The following is a 17,500-nucleotide window of genomic DNA, read 5'->3' as shown; positions in this document are numbered from 1 at the left end:
TTGCAAACCAGGGCAGTTTAAATGTACAGTACAGTACCTCTGTTGTTAGCGATATTTAGATGAATAATCTAGCCTCACTTCAATTAAGTTTTCAGATAGACAGCTATGCAAAGGTATTCTCAGGGGAAAGAGTTCCTACACCATATCAAATCAACTTTTATGTAACATAAATGTGGCACGCACCTTCTGCTATTAGCAAGCAAAAACAAAGCGTTCCACATGTTAAAACATTTGGGCGCTTAAAGTGACTGCATCTCACTCATCTCAGAGTAGTTTCACACTAGAGAACTTAATACCTTTTCCCTGGTCTTATCCCACCACAATAGAGTGCTTCTGCTGAGAAAACCTGAATATACAATGTTTTAAAAACACTGAGGGCCTGATTCAGACCCGTTCGTGAGCGCTGAGCGGGCGCAAGCGGGTCGATGGTGCCTTAGTGCGCATGCCCAAGACGGAGGGAGCTCCGTCATGCGCATGCGCGAGACCCGCATAGCGACGGCCAAGCCGTCGCTATGGGTCTCGCACCAAAGGGGGCGTGCTGTCGATGGTGAGTGACAGCACGCCCCCTTTGGTGGGCGTGCCGGGGGCGTTGCTGCCCAGAAGGAGGCATTCCCATGGGAACGCCTACCATCTGGGGCCGGCCCCACTGACATCACTAGTGATGTCAGTGGGAGTGCTTTTGGCTCTGATAGAGCCAAAAGCACTCCTGGGCTTGCAGCAGCAAGACCCTACCGCAGGGTCTCGTCACAAGCCCGATGGTCGCGATGGTCTTGACCATTGCGACCATCTTTTTGGCCGCTCGTATAAGGTGTGGGTGGTAACCCACAGCTATGCGAGCGGCCAGGAGGCCGCTCCAATTTTAGGTAGGAGGGCCCTGATTCAGAGCGAGCGCTCTTGTCAGAGCGTCCGGCTCTGAATCAGGCCCTGAGTCTATTGATGAAGTAGATACTGTATAAGACAAATTACTGGCGATTTATCCAGTGAAACTTACATGCAGCCTTGGTTAATATAACAAGCAGCACAGAGCTTAGCTTTCATCACCTAGATATTGTTATCATAGGAAGTAGTTCCCTATAACCAGAAATGGCAACCAATGAAGCCGCAGAAGCTTCGTCCACTCCTCTCTGTGGTCAAACAACAGAGTGCATGGGTAGGTATAAGCCAAGCATGGGCATACCACTGTAATCTTTTCAGGCTGCCGGTGAAAGAAGAAAAAAGCTCTGCATAGGGTTTTTTCCGATGGGGCTCCAAGAGAAGACATCATTGTGTATTGCTGCAATACGTAATAATAGTTACCACCAATGGTAAATAGAACCCTTAAGGGTCTAGTTATTAAGCCTTAGATGGAGATACATTTAACGGTGATAAGGTGCCAGCCAACCATCTCCTAACTGTCATTTTTCAAACACAGCCTGTGACATGGCAGTTGGGAGCTGATTGGCTGGTAACTTATCTCCGTTTATCTTTACCTCCAGCCAAGGCTTAGTAAATAGACCCCTAAGTCACACAAGTGTGGTAGTAGAAAAATGACTGTTGTAGTGCCTCTCTGGTGATTTCTTCCATAGTGGAAATCATTGCTAATCTGTTCCTCGAGAATTTAAATTGAAATGTTATTTTAGGATTCACACCAGAAATATTCATGTAACAGCAGCTGAGAGTGATTACGTACAGCAGATAAATCACTACTGGAAAATAAAGCTCTCCTGAAATTAATAGTATCTGACAATTACCTGCACGCCGAGCATATCCCCTGCTGTTAAACACCCATTTTTCCCTGTGGAAAATCCACTAAAAATCACAATAAACTCAGTGTTTTACAGCTGTGGAAAACCGCAACTGGAAGAATAACCACTGTGAGCTGTTATTGGGTCTGTGTCACACTAGGCATTTTCTCTCTGGTTTTTTTTTTTTTTTTTTCAATTATTTTTTTGTAGATGGAAAATCATTGGAGTTTAAAAGTTAAAGCAACTTTACTACTGCCTAAAGATCTGCTTTTGAAAGAAGTTGGCTTATAAAATGACAATAAAACATACTGTCAGTGGTTTCCATCGATGACATTGCTTTGTACATTAGTATACATACTGTATTACGCACTTTACTGTCAAATTCATTTTAATGGATCTTATCACTGTAACATTATTACCAGATTACTGTGGCAGCAAATATGCCTTCATTTATAATAGTAACTGAGCCTTTTCCTAAATAAGTGTTGCCAAATTGTTCCACTTATTGGCGGAAAAGACGTAGCCGCTGTACAAGCGAGTAACTCAGTGATGTACAGATCCCAGCGTCTTCCTTGTCACATTTCCATATACTGTATTGTATCCATATAACAATTTACCTTTATGGAAACTGGCAGGAAAATAGCTGACAAAAACTTTCTCTTAGTAAATCATTAATGGTGGGATGTTATTACGCTGCAGAATAAATGAAATCCAAAATGTTATTTTTTTTCCCCAAGTTAATCATTTCTCTATAAGAATGTTGCAAAGAGAGGTTTATCATTTCACAAAGGAATGCTTACATGTTACTTTTGCTATAGACAAACCTAATTTGCTAACAGGGATAATTAAAGTTAATAGAAAAAAAAAAACTAAATAAATAGGTATAATGCATTCCGAACAGTACATTACACCATGCTGACAATACAAGCTGAAATGTCTGGTAATCTAAGATTTTACCTGGTTTATTTGTGGATGCATTTTGCCCATCCAAATCAATCAATGTTCCCTCTGATTTGCTTCTTGAAATGCCACCGGAATTAAAGGAATGCAGTCGCCTTGACATTGTCCTGCCAAATAAGAAAATTACTAGAGTAAACTCAACTTAAAATGTAAGAATAGCGAAAGTAATACTTTAAGGAGATGATTCAACTTTTTGAAACAATTGTTAATGGCAAGCACAGAGAATTGTTTATGAATAGTAAGGTAATACCAGAACCGAAACTCCAAATGACCTATACCAAGGATATACCTCAGCTGTATGATCAGTGCTGAGGTACATATAGGAGGACATGCGTTAAGCATGTAAAATGGCTGTTGACTATATACAGTGCAGTGTCTCATCATTACACCAAATTTTGTGGTCAATAGTTGACATTTTTCTTTTTATACCCATTTTTTTTTTAAAAAGGCAGAATGTCATGATATCACGATGAGTGGATGTGGCCACTGGGACCAGGAAGAAGCTAGGCGCCCAAAGCATCTTAAGGGCAGCTCTGCTATGGCTCTTTAGGATGTACACTGCTATTCCAGGAACCCTGCAGGCCAAAATCAGGCGCCATGGGCTAGCGATAGAGCTGCTCCTTAGGCCTTGAATCCTGGGCAGTGGCACCGCTTGCACTGCCTTAGTTACAGCTCTGCAGAGAATAACTGCACTTGCCTGGTGAGTGTTAATAGTTCATTTACTGCTGCCAGCTGGTATTTAAGAGTCGCTCAGTTGCTCCCTTTGATTCCCTATTCCTGCAAAAATATAAAAAGTCTGTTTTGGGACACCCTGTTGACCATTTTAAATCTTGTAATGGTTTAGGCATGAAAATAAGATGCTTGAACATAATTCCTCATCATCCATCAGCTAATAATAGACTACCAATATTTTGTGGGTAGGTTTTTCCTAGTTTTGGTTGTTGGCTGTACACATAAACGCGTGCTGTAGAGGCGTGGTATTAACTAAGTAGTATGTTCTCACGTGGATCTGATGCTCTGGAAACCTGCTGTTACGTATAGTAAGCAGCCTTGCAGGTTTGAAAAAGTACACACCCTACAGCTGTCAGGTAACAAGCCAAGTGCAGAAAATCACGTAATTCTAGTTTATAATTCAGATGATCGGGGAAGTGAAAAACCACATTCACCACGAATGGTGCCCTAATGAAGCCATAAGCGAAACCACCAGGCTGACATTTCCATTTTACTACCACGTAACCCATATACTTTGGTTTTATGATACATAGCCTAAGTGTTCAATTACATGGGCAGCAGTCATCGTTTGAACCATTTCCTTGGATAGGTTTCTCCTGGGCTGCTGTATCCAAGCACTTCTCACACTGTGCAATTATGTGACCTTAAGGACTTTAAAGGTGCGTACACACACAACGATTTTTTGAACGATTTAACTATAACGACGTCATTATCGTTCAAAAAATTGTTCAGTGTAAAACGATAAATGATTATCGTTCATGCGCGTTCACGTTTGTCGTTTGTAGTTCAGTCAGACTGGCCAACTGAACGATTTTCAATAGAAGTTGCAACATTTTTCCTTCAACACACAGAAAATCGTTTATTATGTAAAGTAAAACCAACTACTTTACATAAGGGAAAAACTGAACGAAAATCGTTCATTACTTACATCGTTGTGTGTGTACGCACCTTAAATGTTCATTTGAAACGATTATTACAGATGCATCCTTATCACCTGGGGGTATACTTACTAAAGTGCGGATTTTTAGAAGTGGAGATGTTGCCAACAGCCAGGGCCGATGCTAGACTTCTAGGCACCCTGGGCAAAACTTCTGCATGCCCCTCCCCCCCACTCCCCCTGGGTACTCATTTAGACCCTCAGGTGAAAATGACTTTGCACAGGAGGAGTGGCGGTCGAGTTTTGTGTTAAAAAAAAATATTCATATACATACATATATATATATATATATATATATATATATATATAGCTAGATATATATATATATATATAAAAAAAAAAAAACACAAAACTTATCCGCCACTCCACCTGTGCAAAGTCATTTTCACCTGAGGGGCTAAATTAGTACGAAGAGGGAGGCGCAGGCAGAAGTGTGTATAATTATATATATATATATATATATATATATACACACATACACACACACATATTATATATATATATATATATATATATACACATACATACATACACACACACACTCTATATATATATATATATACATACACACACATATAATATATACGCACACACATGCACACACAGTATCAGGGGTGTAACTAGAACTTTTTGGTCCCCATAGCAACATTTTTAAGGGTCCCCCCCTAACTTAGGTCTTACACAATGCCCACAGTAGTAGTTCCCCTAAAACACTAAATGCCCACTGTAATGGTGCCCCTTACGCAGTGCCCCCAGCAGTAATAATGCCCCCTGTAGTAGTGCCCCCAGTAGTAATGCTCCTGTAGTGCCCCCAGTAGTAAGGCCCCTGTAGTAAGGTCCCTGTAGTGCCCCCAGTAGTAAGGCCCCTGTAGTGCCCCCAATAGTAAGGCCTCTGTAGTGCCCACAATAGTAAGGCCCCTGTAATGCCCCCATATGGCCCCCAGTAGTAAGGCCCCTGTAGTGCCCCCAGTAGTAAGGCCCCTGTAATGCGCCCAGTAGTAAGGCCTCTGTAGTGCCCCCAGTAGTAAGGCCTCTGTAGTGCCCCCAGTAGTAAGGCCTCTGTAGTGCCCCCAGTAGTAAGGCCCCTGTAATGCCCACAATGGTAAGGCCCCTGTAGTGCCCCCAATGGCAAGGCCCCTGTATTGCCCCCAATAGTAAGGCTCCTGTAATGCCCCCTGTAGTGCCCCCAGTAATGTGGCCCCTGTAATGTCCCTTGTAGTGCCCCCAGTAGTGCCTCCAATAGTAAGGCCCCTGTAGTGCCCCCAATAGTAAGGCCCTGTAGTGCCCCCTTTAGTGCCCCCAGTAATGTGGTCCCTGTAATGTCCCTTGTAGTGCCCCCAGTAGTGCCTCCAATAGTAAGGCCCCTGTAGTGCCCCCAATAGTAAGGCCCTGTAGTGCCCCCAGTAGTGCAGCCCCTGTAATGCCCCCTGTAGTGCCCCCAGCAATGCGGCCCCTGTAATGCTCCCTGTAGTGCGGCCCCTGTAGTGCCCCCAGTAGTGCGGCCCCTGTAGTGCCCCCAATAGTAAGGCTCCTGTAGTGCCCTCAGTCGTGCGCGCCCCTGTAATGCCTCCTTTATTGCCCCCAGTAGTGCGGCCCCTGTAGTGCCCCCAGTAATGTGATCCCTGTAATAAGCCCCCCCGCGTGCACTCACATACATACACACACATAAAAAAAAAAAACTGTTACCTTAAACCTCGCTCCAGTGCCTGCTGCCGTCCGTCACTCCGTCCCCGGCGCCTGCTCCTCGGAACTATGGGAGTGACGTCATGATGTCACACCCATTGTGCACTGCGGGACCCGGAAGACGGAGCTCAGGAGTGAGCTCTGTCCTCCGGTGTCGGGGGAGCGGAATGGGGTGGTGCGGGGGGGGATGGGCGGGTGGTAGAAGTAGAGAAGGAGCCGGGTGCCCGCTGGTAACACAATCTCAGCGGGCACCCGGCAAATGGGGGGGTGATCGGAGGGCCGGGCGCCCTCTAGTGGCCGGCGCCCCTAGGAAGCTGCCTAAGCTTGTCTAGTGGAAGTGCCGACCCTGCCAACAGCAATCAGATTCTACATTACATTTATCTAGCACCTCCTAGATAATTTCTAGAATCTGATTGGTTGCTATGGGCAACAACTCCACTTCTAAAAACTCTCACTTTAGTAGATATACTCCCTAATGTGTGCTACATGGTGCAATATGCTTGGCGCAATTTAGATGCCACACCATAGATTGCTAGCTTAAGACTTTCGCACTTTAGTATCCTTTTTGCATAGCGTCTTTTTTGCATCCCAATTGCACATAAACAGGACTGTAGTGTACTAAGGGCTTCAAATTTTTACTTTACTCGTGGCAGTGTAAATACGCATGATGTTACATGGAGGGACACATGGCGCAGCTCATTCATATCTCAGATTAGCGTCCTTGTCGCATTGCTATAGTACGCAACTTCACTAATGGTATACAGGGTTCGTACAATGTTCTTTTATCACATTAGCTGTGTGAACATTATGCAGTGAAAATACAGAACAAGGTGACGCATGGCGTGACTTGGTCGCTTTTTCGTGGCACCCCAAAAGAAGCTAATTGGTGCAATTAGAGGATAGGTGAGTGACAAAACATCTGTAAGTCAACATGCCTAGAAGATATTAGGTCATGCATATTACAGTACATCTTATTCTCTATATACATATTATAGCATATTATAAACAAAGGATAAATAATAATTAAAAGCAAAATGGAAAAAAACTTTATTCTAAACGTTTGCACAATTTACCAAGGAAAAGACTCGCTCAACAAAAGTTTACATTTCAGCAGCTTGATGTAAAGTTCCACAATTGCTGACAGGGGACGTAGTCACGTGAAGGTAATTAGTGGGAGGACAGGGAGGGTTAGGCACTGGGGGGAGAGTTAGGGTCTAAGGGGGGAGAGTTAGGGTTAAGCGTTAGGGGGGGGTTAAGGGAAGGGTTGCGGGGAGGGGTGGTTGGGGTTAGGGGAAGAGTTAGGATGCATACCGACGGGTGTCGGTATCCTAACCCTATCAAGATGCTGGTGTCGGGATTTTGACCACCGGGATCCCGAGTGCCGGCATCCTGTACCCAACCCGTTTAAAGACACTCAGCAAGCACATACTGTATATTTAGAACATGCTTATGTATCAGCTTTTGTCTAATGCTGTATCTATGCGCAGACAATCTAAAAATATAGCTTTTCTGACAAATGTCCACAAGAAATGAAAAAAAAAATTCTTAAAACTATTTAAATGTATGACATACAGTAGATTGGCGTTCTATTAAGGTTCCTACAGTATTGGCGGTGAACTGAGTTGCTAATTTCTAATGCTCCGATTGACCTCGGTATGATCTAGCACAGGGGTTCCCAATCACGGTCCTCAAGGCACACTAAAGGCCCCCATACATCAGAGATTGATTGCAGCAATCGAGCAATTTGCAATCGATTGTGTATAAAAATCTTTCCCTTTTTCAATCGATTGCTGATTGCAGAGATGCCACAATCGATTGAAAAAGGTAAAGATTTGTACACACAATCGATTGCAAATTGCACGATTGCTGCAATCGATCTCTGATGTATGGGGGCCTTAACAGTCCAGGTTTTAAGGATAACCATAGTTGAGCACAGGTGACTTAATTAGTACCTTAGTTATTTTGATTTAACCATCTGTTCTTAAGCATGGATATCACTAAAACCAGGACTGTTAGTGTGCCTTGAGGACCGAGGTTGGGAATCACTGATCTAGCAGATTAATGGATAAAGGTTTCGATAGTCACTGTTCAAAATACTTACACACAGGATGTACCAAGGAAACAAATAATTATAACAACACACAAAAGAAGATCACAACCTAAAATAGGAAAATAAAAAGGGTACAGATATGTAGTTCCCCCATATAATCCATCTATTGTCATATAGATACCTTCCTACAATATCTGTTTTGCTTTGCTCTATTAATAAGAATGAGGCACATTTTTAAAAACTAGGCGGTAACCCTACAAATTACATACAAATAAAGTAAGTATTTTTTTATGATGCAGCAGCTAATTAAATTAAGTGTTTTATTAGAGAGATTACTGCATAATAATCATTTCAATAATTATGTGTCAATTTGCACTGTATACTGTAATGTCCTTGATCTGGGTTTATATTGGCCAAAACATTGAATGGGATTTAAAACTGCTGCACACCCGTCAATTTGCTAAATATGCAGCAGAGCTCTTAAAAATAATTACAGATATTGCCACACGTCAAAAAAAATAAACAACAATTTTGGGTTGGTAGCTATAACATGACTTATCTGTAGCTATATTTTTATACATAAAAAGGAAAAGCTCTTATTATTATCAGATTGTTTTTTATTTGTTTTGTAAATGTAGAACAACTGGATGCTCAAACAGGATGTCCAGTACCAGACAGATATTGACTGTATACCCTTGCGCATGATTGGCTTATAATATGTACATTGTCACCACAAGGTGTTTTCTTGCTGTGTCTGTATTAAAATCTCTGCATAATAGCTGAAGCAATGAAATAAAAACACATACTGTCATAGCAGGACACTAAAGCGCCCCTAGGCTGGCCATGTTGATCCTGCCCTCACCCCTATACACGCATACGCAACGTCATGACATCACAAAGCCAGCAGAGCAACAAGCACATCCTAAGACTCTCCAGGTCGTAAGGTGCTGCACCCTGCGAGCCAAATACAGGTGCCACCAGGCAGCAGCAGGGCCTCCCCATAGGCCATGGGCCTGGGGTGGCAGCACTGCTTTTATAACCCTAGCTTTCCAAAATCCAGGTACCCTCCACGCTCAGTTCTCATTTGAGATATACTGTGTCTGTGAATAAAAATTTGCACGTTCAGCCCCCAGCATTTTGTTTGGAGCAGGGTACACTGGCAGCCTGCACTGACAGTATTTGATCTGTAACAAGCGGACCCAGAATACTTGCAAGGCCAACTATTATGCTTGATGGTGTTTAAAATAAAAGTTATCCTTATAGAAGTAAACTTTGCCTTATTGCACAGTATAGTTTGTGGGTAGGCAGAACATTTACTCACGTCTCAGTATAACAGCTGTGCTCCCCATGTCCAGCCTTTTTGGCCTTTATCTATATATGGGCCTGTAGAATACATATGTAATAAAATATCTACATTAGACTGGAGGAAGATGTTGCAGGAATAGCTGAGGGGGCTGTGATTTTGTGAACAGCGATTGGCGGTGGAAAGCAGTGCCACCGTGACATGATCAACAGTGAAACGCGTCACTACGGTCCATCACACAAATTGCAGAAGTGGACAGAATGCTGGAGGGTTTTCTACTCTGCCAGTATCCTAGGACACTGGTTCTCAAACTCAGTCATCAGGACCCCAAACAGTGCATGTTTTCCAGATTCCCTCATAGAATCACAAATGAAATGATTAGCTCCACCTGTGGATCTTTTAAAATGTGTCAGTGAGCAATGAATACACCTGCGCACCTGCTGGGTGATCTGTGTGGGGTCCTGAGGACAGAGTTTGAGAACCACTGTCCTAGGAGATCCATAAAATGGGGGTCTTTCAACATTCCGGATGAACATGCAAATATTATTATATGCAGCCAAAGAAAGTTTCAATGCAAGTCATCATTTTCAAATGTAGAGTTCAGTCCTGACAACCCAACTGTACATTACTAAATAACAGCTTTGCTGTTGTAACGGATATCATTACATTATATGTGGCAGTGTTAGATTTAACATCACCAATTACAACCTTTTTAGTATCCATGGAGGTTGTTTTTTTTTTCTCCAGATGCTTTTAAAAGTGTATTGTTAGGGTAAGGTGGTGGTATAAATTGTAAGAGGTGGGTTGCATAATTATTTTATTACTTAAGTAGCAGAGGGTATGCCACACAAAGATAAATAGGAACTCTCAATGTGTTACTGAAGGTGAAGAACTGTGATGAACAAGTTCCTCCTTTGTACGGTACAGTATTGATATGCATTGTACAACAACCTTTACTTAAAGACGTGAATGCCTAAGGCAAGTATGTTCATCAAAGCATTTAGTAAAGTTTAATGCCTCTTTCCATTGCAGCTGTATAATTCATGAACATTACGCTGAAGTTATTGAATACTCAGAAAAATACAGCTTGCGCCTTGTGAAAAGGCCTTGAAATAATTTAAAATGGTCAGTACAGAGTCAAATTCTAAAGTTCCATTCTTGTAAAGCCATCCCTCCATATGTTTTCTGATGTAACCCGGTGTTAATTAATTTCTTATTCCAGATAATAAATAAATATGCCCCTAAAAGTCTCCTAGCACTTCCTTTTCAGTGGCCAGAACAGTAAAATTATTAAAGAAAAATAGTACAATCTATCTAAGGCATCACAAATCTGGTATCGCAAGCACTGAGAGTAATCAGTTTCTAGAACAAATAATGAGATATTCCTTGGAAAATCAGGGTCCATAACTGTCCTACTTAACTTTGATTATTCCGACCCCCATCAGTTGGGGCGCCTCCTGGCACCACTACTATTAGCTTTATAGCTAAAACAAGGACATTTGTTTAAAGGTCATCAAGATGGTGAATGGATCTTGGTTAAAAGAATGTGGAAAGGGGTGGGGGCCAGATTTTCTAAATTGCAGCTTTTGTAATTTGCAAATTCCCTGCAGTTTTGACCCCGTGCTCTGGGGAAGTGACCTAATGTCAGTAGTCCGGCCATGACTCCTTAAAAAAAAAAAAGTGAACAAAATATATATTTTTTTGCTCACTCCACCCAAACGCAAATCAAGGGTGGGGGCGGGGGGGCACAATCAGTGTAATCACACAACCCCATCCCCCCGCAGAGTCAGAGGAGACTGCTGATGATGATGATCAGCGACAGCAACCTCCCTGGTCCCACCGCAGCCCAGCATACAGTAGCGTGTGCTGGGCTGGGGAGTGACACTGCTGCTAACAGGTAAGGGGGGGGGGGGTGGATGACAGACCCGGGCCCGGGTAATTACTACCTGCTCCACCCCCTCTCGGCGTCCTTAGGTATGCATCAAGATACTGTACATTTAATATAGATAGGGGTGCTGAGAAAGGAGTGTGGAGCAGGTACTAATTGCCCAGGTTTGTCTGAGCAGTCTGCTAGGGGATATCGCCAGCTGTACAGGTGAAAGAATGCCGGCCTCCGCATTGCTTCTTTTTCAGAGCAGGCGTGTCACTACACCCCAGCGTAAGGCCACGCCTCGCTTTCACCCAGGCCTAAAGTTGGTTTCTACGGCCCAGAATATAGAGATAGGTGTCCTTGTGTCCACCATGTGGTCGATGGCACTGCCTGGACTGGAGATCATATGACATTGTTTTATGTTTCTATAGTTACCCAGTGTGTTTCAGCCGTTTGATAACATTAACTTACCCAATTTGCAAGCACAGTTAATTAATTACTAAATATTTTTTTTCTTAAGTAAATAAGAATACTTCACATACACATGTTTGGCGTTCTACTGCTACTCTGCATTATATAAACAAGAATGCTTTTGCAGATTTACTGACAGGATAGACAGATTGACAGGCCTGTGAGATACGCACACTGACAGGATTGGGTAATTGACTAATAGAAAAGACATGACTTATAAACAGATACACAGAGCAGACTGACAGGACAGACAGACACACTGACAATACTCCCCTCCCCTTTAAATCAGACGGCAACAGAGCTCCCTACTCCCCGAGTAGTTTTCTGCGCACCTCTTAATGACATAGAGAAGACACTCAGCACATCATTGCTCCGCTCTGCTAATTCCTGAATGACAGATAAGCCAGCTATATACTTATTTTCAGCATACAGGAGTAGATTATTGGGCACAAAGACGGCCCCCTCCCCAACGCTTACACACCTCTATGGATGGGCACTCCTTACAAAAACTCTTCAGGCAGAGTTCTATTTTCATACATTTAAATTGACACCCCACAGTTACCATATCCTGTGATATTTAGTTTTACAGTGAAGAGTTTTCAATATTTGTTGCAAAATGGAAATGTAGTTTAATCTACTGCAAAAATAAAGGTTTCAAATTAATAATTATAGTTGTGGCACAGCACTGCACAACTTATACTGTTGACATAAATCACCAATAAATATAATGAACATATGCACTTATAAGACTACTCTCTTTTGATGCAAAGAACTGCTTCATCTATGTGTCAATGTTGTCAATTACAAGATGTCACCTCTTCATTAGATTAAGATTCCTCAGGAATACCCTGAAAACATGGGAACCCTACCCCATACCTCCAATCATTTACATGTGCACACAAACCCTGCCCTGATCCGCCCAAAAATGCCCACATTGGTCCCTTTCGTGTCCCGCAATTCGGGTCTAACCCTCAAAAATAGGGACAATTTGAAGAAATGCTAAACCATTAATATATTGTACATAAAAACACCCACAGAACTGTGTTACAGGAGATAAATATCTGGTCAGGAAGTATATAGAATGGACTGCTTAGAACTTGTTAGTAATTATTAACTTCACTCTAAAGTAAGTAAGTAACACATATACAGTTAGATAAGTTTTTACAGGGATATTTTGCGTTGTGACATATAAAGAATGGCACTCCTAGGAGGGGGACAAAGACACCATATGGAATCCACTTGTCACAATTCGTTGCTCAGTAATATGAAAGATAAAAGGCGTGTTTACACTGAGTGGCAGTTGACTTTTGTTTGGTATGCATTTCTTCCTTAACATATGTTCTTGTTAAGCGGCAGGTGTAAGGTATATTCAATATAGTAGTACAAAACCTTTTTATATCTATAAATACCACAAAGCCTCTTAAGAAAAAAAGACATCTGCAGCTTCACAAGGTACACATATAGGAGTGGACGCTTGTTTTCACTAGTAAAAATGCTCATTTAAAAAAACAGCACTTATCCTCAGTCATCTAATGTTTAGGAAGAATGCTGATTCTTATTGCTCTGTTTAAGAACGAGTCATAACCCCTTCAGCATGGCCAGACTGGCATCTAGCAATTCTGGAAATGGCAGAAGAGCCGAAAGCCTTATGGGCCAATCCGGCCATCTGAAGGCCAGGCCGAGCAGCTCTGCCTCCTGGCACTCTGCTTGACCGGCATGCTTAGACAGGGCGTGAAGCAACGAAACACCCCCATGTGGCATGGCCTTGCCTCTAACAGTATTTAGCAAACAGACGTAAACTTGGGTTACTGCTGTTTATCACTACCGCTGACAGCATCTATAGATGATATTAGCAGTACAGTCCCCAGACTCAGCAAAACATTTTTAGCTTCAGAGAAGGATTCCAGGCTTTGCTGCATCCCCTTCGGGTTGGAGTACAATGGCGTGAGCAGACGGCTATTGTGCATGCACATTAGCCAGCAACTTGTCACCAGCAGCTGTAGGTTGTAGTCTACTCAGCCGAGGATGCCACATAGGAGGTAGACAGCGATGGACTTTGCCAGACAGGCAAGTAATGTTAAATACCAGTGGTATATTCGTAAGTATCACAGTGATACTAAACAAAATACGTTACCAGCATCTGATAACGTTGGTAAATGGGGCAATCGATATTACTCCACAGAGAAGCAGTTCACAAAAACAACTTTCAAATATGAATTACAATTCATACCCTTAACTTGTATCCACATATATAGCCAACAAGAAAGATCTTGGGTCCTACTGCAGCCTTTTTTTAGGCTCACTTATCCCCCAGGTTTCAGAGACAGCAACTGCAACATCAGACTCTATGCACTTGGCAGGGGGGTTTAACCAAGACACTACCTTAGTTGCGGGCAGCCTGGGCCGATGGTACCATTAGGCAGCTTTAGGTGGCTGCCTAGGGGTGCCAGTCACTGGAGGGCGCCGCCGAGTCCACAAAATAAAGGAGGATGTCTCTTTCAGTCCCGGCTGGGTCCACTGATGACCAAGGCTGATGCAGGTGTGTGTGTGGGGGGGCGGTAGTGGTAATGAATCCTGATATATAACGAGGCACAGATATGTGTGGAATAAGTATATATTGGGGTATGGATGTGTGGGATAATGTATTGGGAGTACAGCTGTATGGCATATAAAAAATTTGGGGCACATATGTGGCAATTGTATTAGGGCATTGTATAGAATTCATGGCTATGTGGCATATAGTTTGTGCTCAACTTTGTGGCATATGTATTGGGGCATTGATGTATAGCATAATTATTAATTGGGGATACATAGCATACAGTGAATTTGTGGCACAGATGTATGGCATATTATGAATTGAGGGCAGTGTTATGAAACAAAGTATGATTTTGGGGCTCTGCTGTGTGGCATATTAGTTGGGGCATTTCTATATAGTATATTATGAGTTTGGGACACTGCTGTGTGGCATATCATAAATTAGCATCACTAAAGTGTGGCATAGTATTAGAGGGAGCAGGGGCGATGGATGAAATGTTGCCTAGGGTGCCCAGCGGGCATCTTTGATGGTAGTTAGTGCTACTTGCACATGCTAGGAGTGGTCTAACTGCACAGACTAATAGGAAGCTAATGGTCCACACAGTCCCCAGCACAACTTTGTATCATGCAGGAGAGCCATTACCTCCTCCCCTCCCCCCATATTCAGAATTTCTTGGCATCCCCTTCACAGCAACCCTGACTCCATATGCAAGCTAGATGTAGAACCTAAATTTCAGGTAAAGCTATGCTAAATATCACAATATTCCCAGTTTGTCAGGATCCTTAACTGCTATAAGCGGTTGAAAGACTCTACTGTTTTCACTATCAAACTCAGTCTATGGTTTGTACTTGATTTCTGAATACAGCATTTAAGTTAATTGTATTAGCATTCATGCGAGGCTATTTTAGCAGGATGCCACACCCTGCCTGATTGTGAAACTGCAAAATACTCCCTACCCTTATGGTGGCGCCTTGCCGGCAACCTGCTGAAACAGATTTCCAGTAGGACCGGATTAAAAATTATGGGGGCCCCCTTCAAGCCACATGGAACCTAGCCCCCCTCTCAAGCCACTGCTCCATCCCCACTTCGGGGCTGATTACCCACCATGACCTGACCTCCCGACACTCGCTGCTCAGCCCTCCCTAGTCCCTTCATCAGCGTCACAGACACGATGTGTCACGTGACGCCGATGAAGGGACTCGGGTGCCACTCTGCACTGTATACAACAGCACTGACTGTGCTTCTGCATTCAGATCACAGAGCCGCAGCAGCTGAGACCCTATCCAGGAACAGTTGCCACTGGACACTTGTTCTCTGCAGGGTCACGCCGACCCTGTGTGGGGGCCCCTCTGTGTGTGGGGGGCCCCGAGATGACCGCCCGTTCCCCCCCATTAATCTGGCCCTGACTGCCGGGGTTGATGGGTGTCATCCCCACCCGCGTGCCGCACTGTCCCGCATCAGGGTAAATGGCATTGCAGAGCTCACAGACGGTGAATTGATGCCATGTGTATATGCGCACGGCATCTATTTACAGTGAGGGGAGTACTTGGAGGCAGCCCAGCACGCTCCCAAAAGTGATTAAAAGGGGGCGTGTCTTAAGGATACACCCCCTTTTTCTCATGGCCACACCACATTTCCGGGTGTGCATGCGAGAGTGCCCTTTCTATAGTCCGGCGCTCTGCCCCACGCCAATCCTAGAAGGAACACGATGTATAGACTTATTTTATTGGGGTAAGCGCTGAAAAACTAGTAAATAGGACATTATCACAATCCCTACTGATGCCAATGAGGACTGCTGCTGCGATCATTAAGAGAGGGACAGCAGCAGGCCAAATTTGCCAACTTTTACTGGAAGGTCTCCGAGAGATCCATTGAGGGGTATGTCCAGGTGGGATGGATGGACTGGACACATAACGCTACAATTTGCAGCATTGGAGCCAGGTCCCTGAGAGTTTTTACAGCAATTCACATCATTATAACTGAGCAGTGATGAATGCATCCGAATACTTGAATAAGTTTGAGGATAGATAAGCACCCTGTTTGATATGTAATTTTGTTAGGTAAGTTAAGGGTTAAAAGCTGGAGGGGGATGTGGTTAGTATTAGTCACTTGAGGAGTATAAGCCTATGGTGGGATTTTAAGGGAGGGCTTAGAGGTTCCATATAAATAGCCTGGTGAGGGGAGCCATCTTCCTCTTTCCAGTTTATTTCAACCAGGCTGGCTAAGTGGCATATGTATTGTATTTTATATGTCTGCCTTTCTCTTCTTCTTTCACATTTCACACCCCATTTATTTCCCCTGGTCTACCACCCTCTCTGTCTCCTGTTAATTTTATCTTTTACTACCTTCCTTTTTCTAATTTCCCCCCTGTCCTTTCCTTTCTGCACATGTTCCATACTTTTCTTCCCCCTTCCCCTGCTTGTGTTTCCATATAGTCCCTGTTACCTGCCAGTGCCCTCCCTCCCTGTCATTTCCAGATACACAGGCCCCGTGTCTGGACCCCCCCCCCTGCCCCTGGCTGCCAGGCCTCTCACCTCCGTGGCTGCTTCCCCAGCCACGCGAGGGCCATGGTCCGCTCAGGCGCAAGGCTCCACCTGCCTGCACTCCCGCTGCCGGCTCTCGATTGCCGCCCCCCCACATCGACCACCCCTTCCCCACGGCCGCCTGCTCTCAAGCGGCAGCGATATTAGCTAGACGGCCCCCACTCCCCGTCTCCCCTCACGCTAAGCGCGGCCATCCCGCTCCCTGCACCGGTGGTTAGCTCCACCCACAGGGTTGCGGCTCTGCCGCACCCCTCCAACCCCCCCATGCCCCCACTACTTAAGAACAGGGGGGCACCTCCCTGCACAGCCTCCCCCCTGCTCTGCCAGCACCAGAGACCCCCTTGGTGCGGTGTCCCCTAGCGCGCCACCCACCAACTTGTCCCCTTTCCCCCCCCGCACCCTGGGGTGGGGGTTACACCCCCCCTTGCATTTAGGGGCAGCTGGTGCACAGCACAATAATCCTGCCCCATTCAAGCCTACAATGACGCGCCGCCGGGCTGCCCCCCCCCCCCCCTTATTTCCCTGCCACCGGGATGCTGCACATAAGCCCAATGCATTTTTCAGCCCCTTATCATCCACCCCGCTTATGCACTGCCAGCCACTGCCCCTCACTCTCCTCCAGTTCGCCCCCTCCACTGCTAACGCGGCCCCCCCCCTTTTTTCCCAGGGATTGGCGCCTCACTACAAGGCG

General features: G+C 44.4%; 1 protein-coding gene across 3 annotated transcripts in view; it reads right to left on the bottom strand.

The window, feature by feature from the left end:
• MACC1 (MET transcriptional regulator MACC1) overlaps positions 1–17,500 on the bottom strand; it is a 51,588-nt gene that overhangs the window by 19,468 nt on the left and 14,620 nt on the right. For all 3 annotated transcript variants that reach the window (XM_088457373.1, XM_088457372.1, XM_088457371.1), the window contains exon 2: positions 2,682–2,791. In XM_088457373.1, coding sequence (XP_088313499.1) covers positions 2,682–2,787 — 106 coding nt within the window. In that variant the 5' untranslated portion in view covers positions 2,788–2,791. The remainder of the gene's footprint in view (positions 1–2,681; positions 2,792–17,500) is intronic.

This window comes from Taudactylus pleione, unplaced genomic scaffold (assembly GCF_031769625.1).
Source record: "Taudactylus pleione unplaced genomic scaffold, aTauple2 ptg000758l, whole genome shotgun sequence".
In the NCBI taxonomy this organism is placed as follows: domain Eukaryota; kingdom Metazoa; phylum Chordata; class Amphibia; order Anura; family Myobatrachidae; genus Taudactylus; species Taudactylus pleione.
This window is presented reverse-complemented; position numbering and strand designations above follow the sequence as displayed.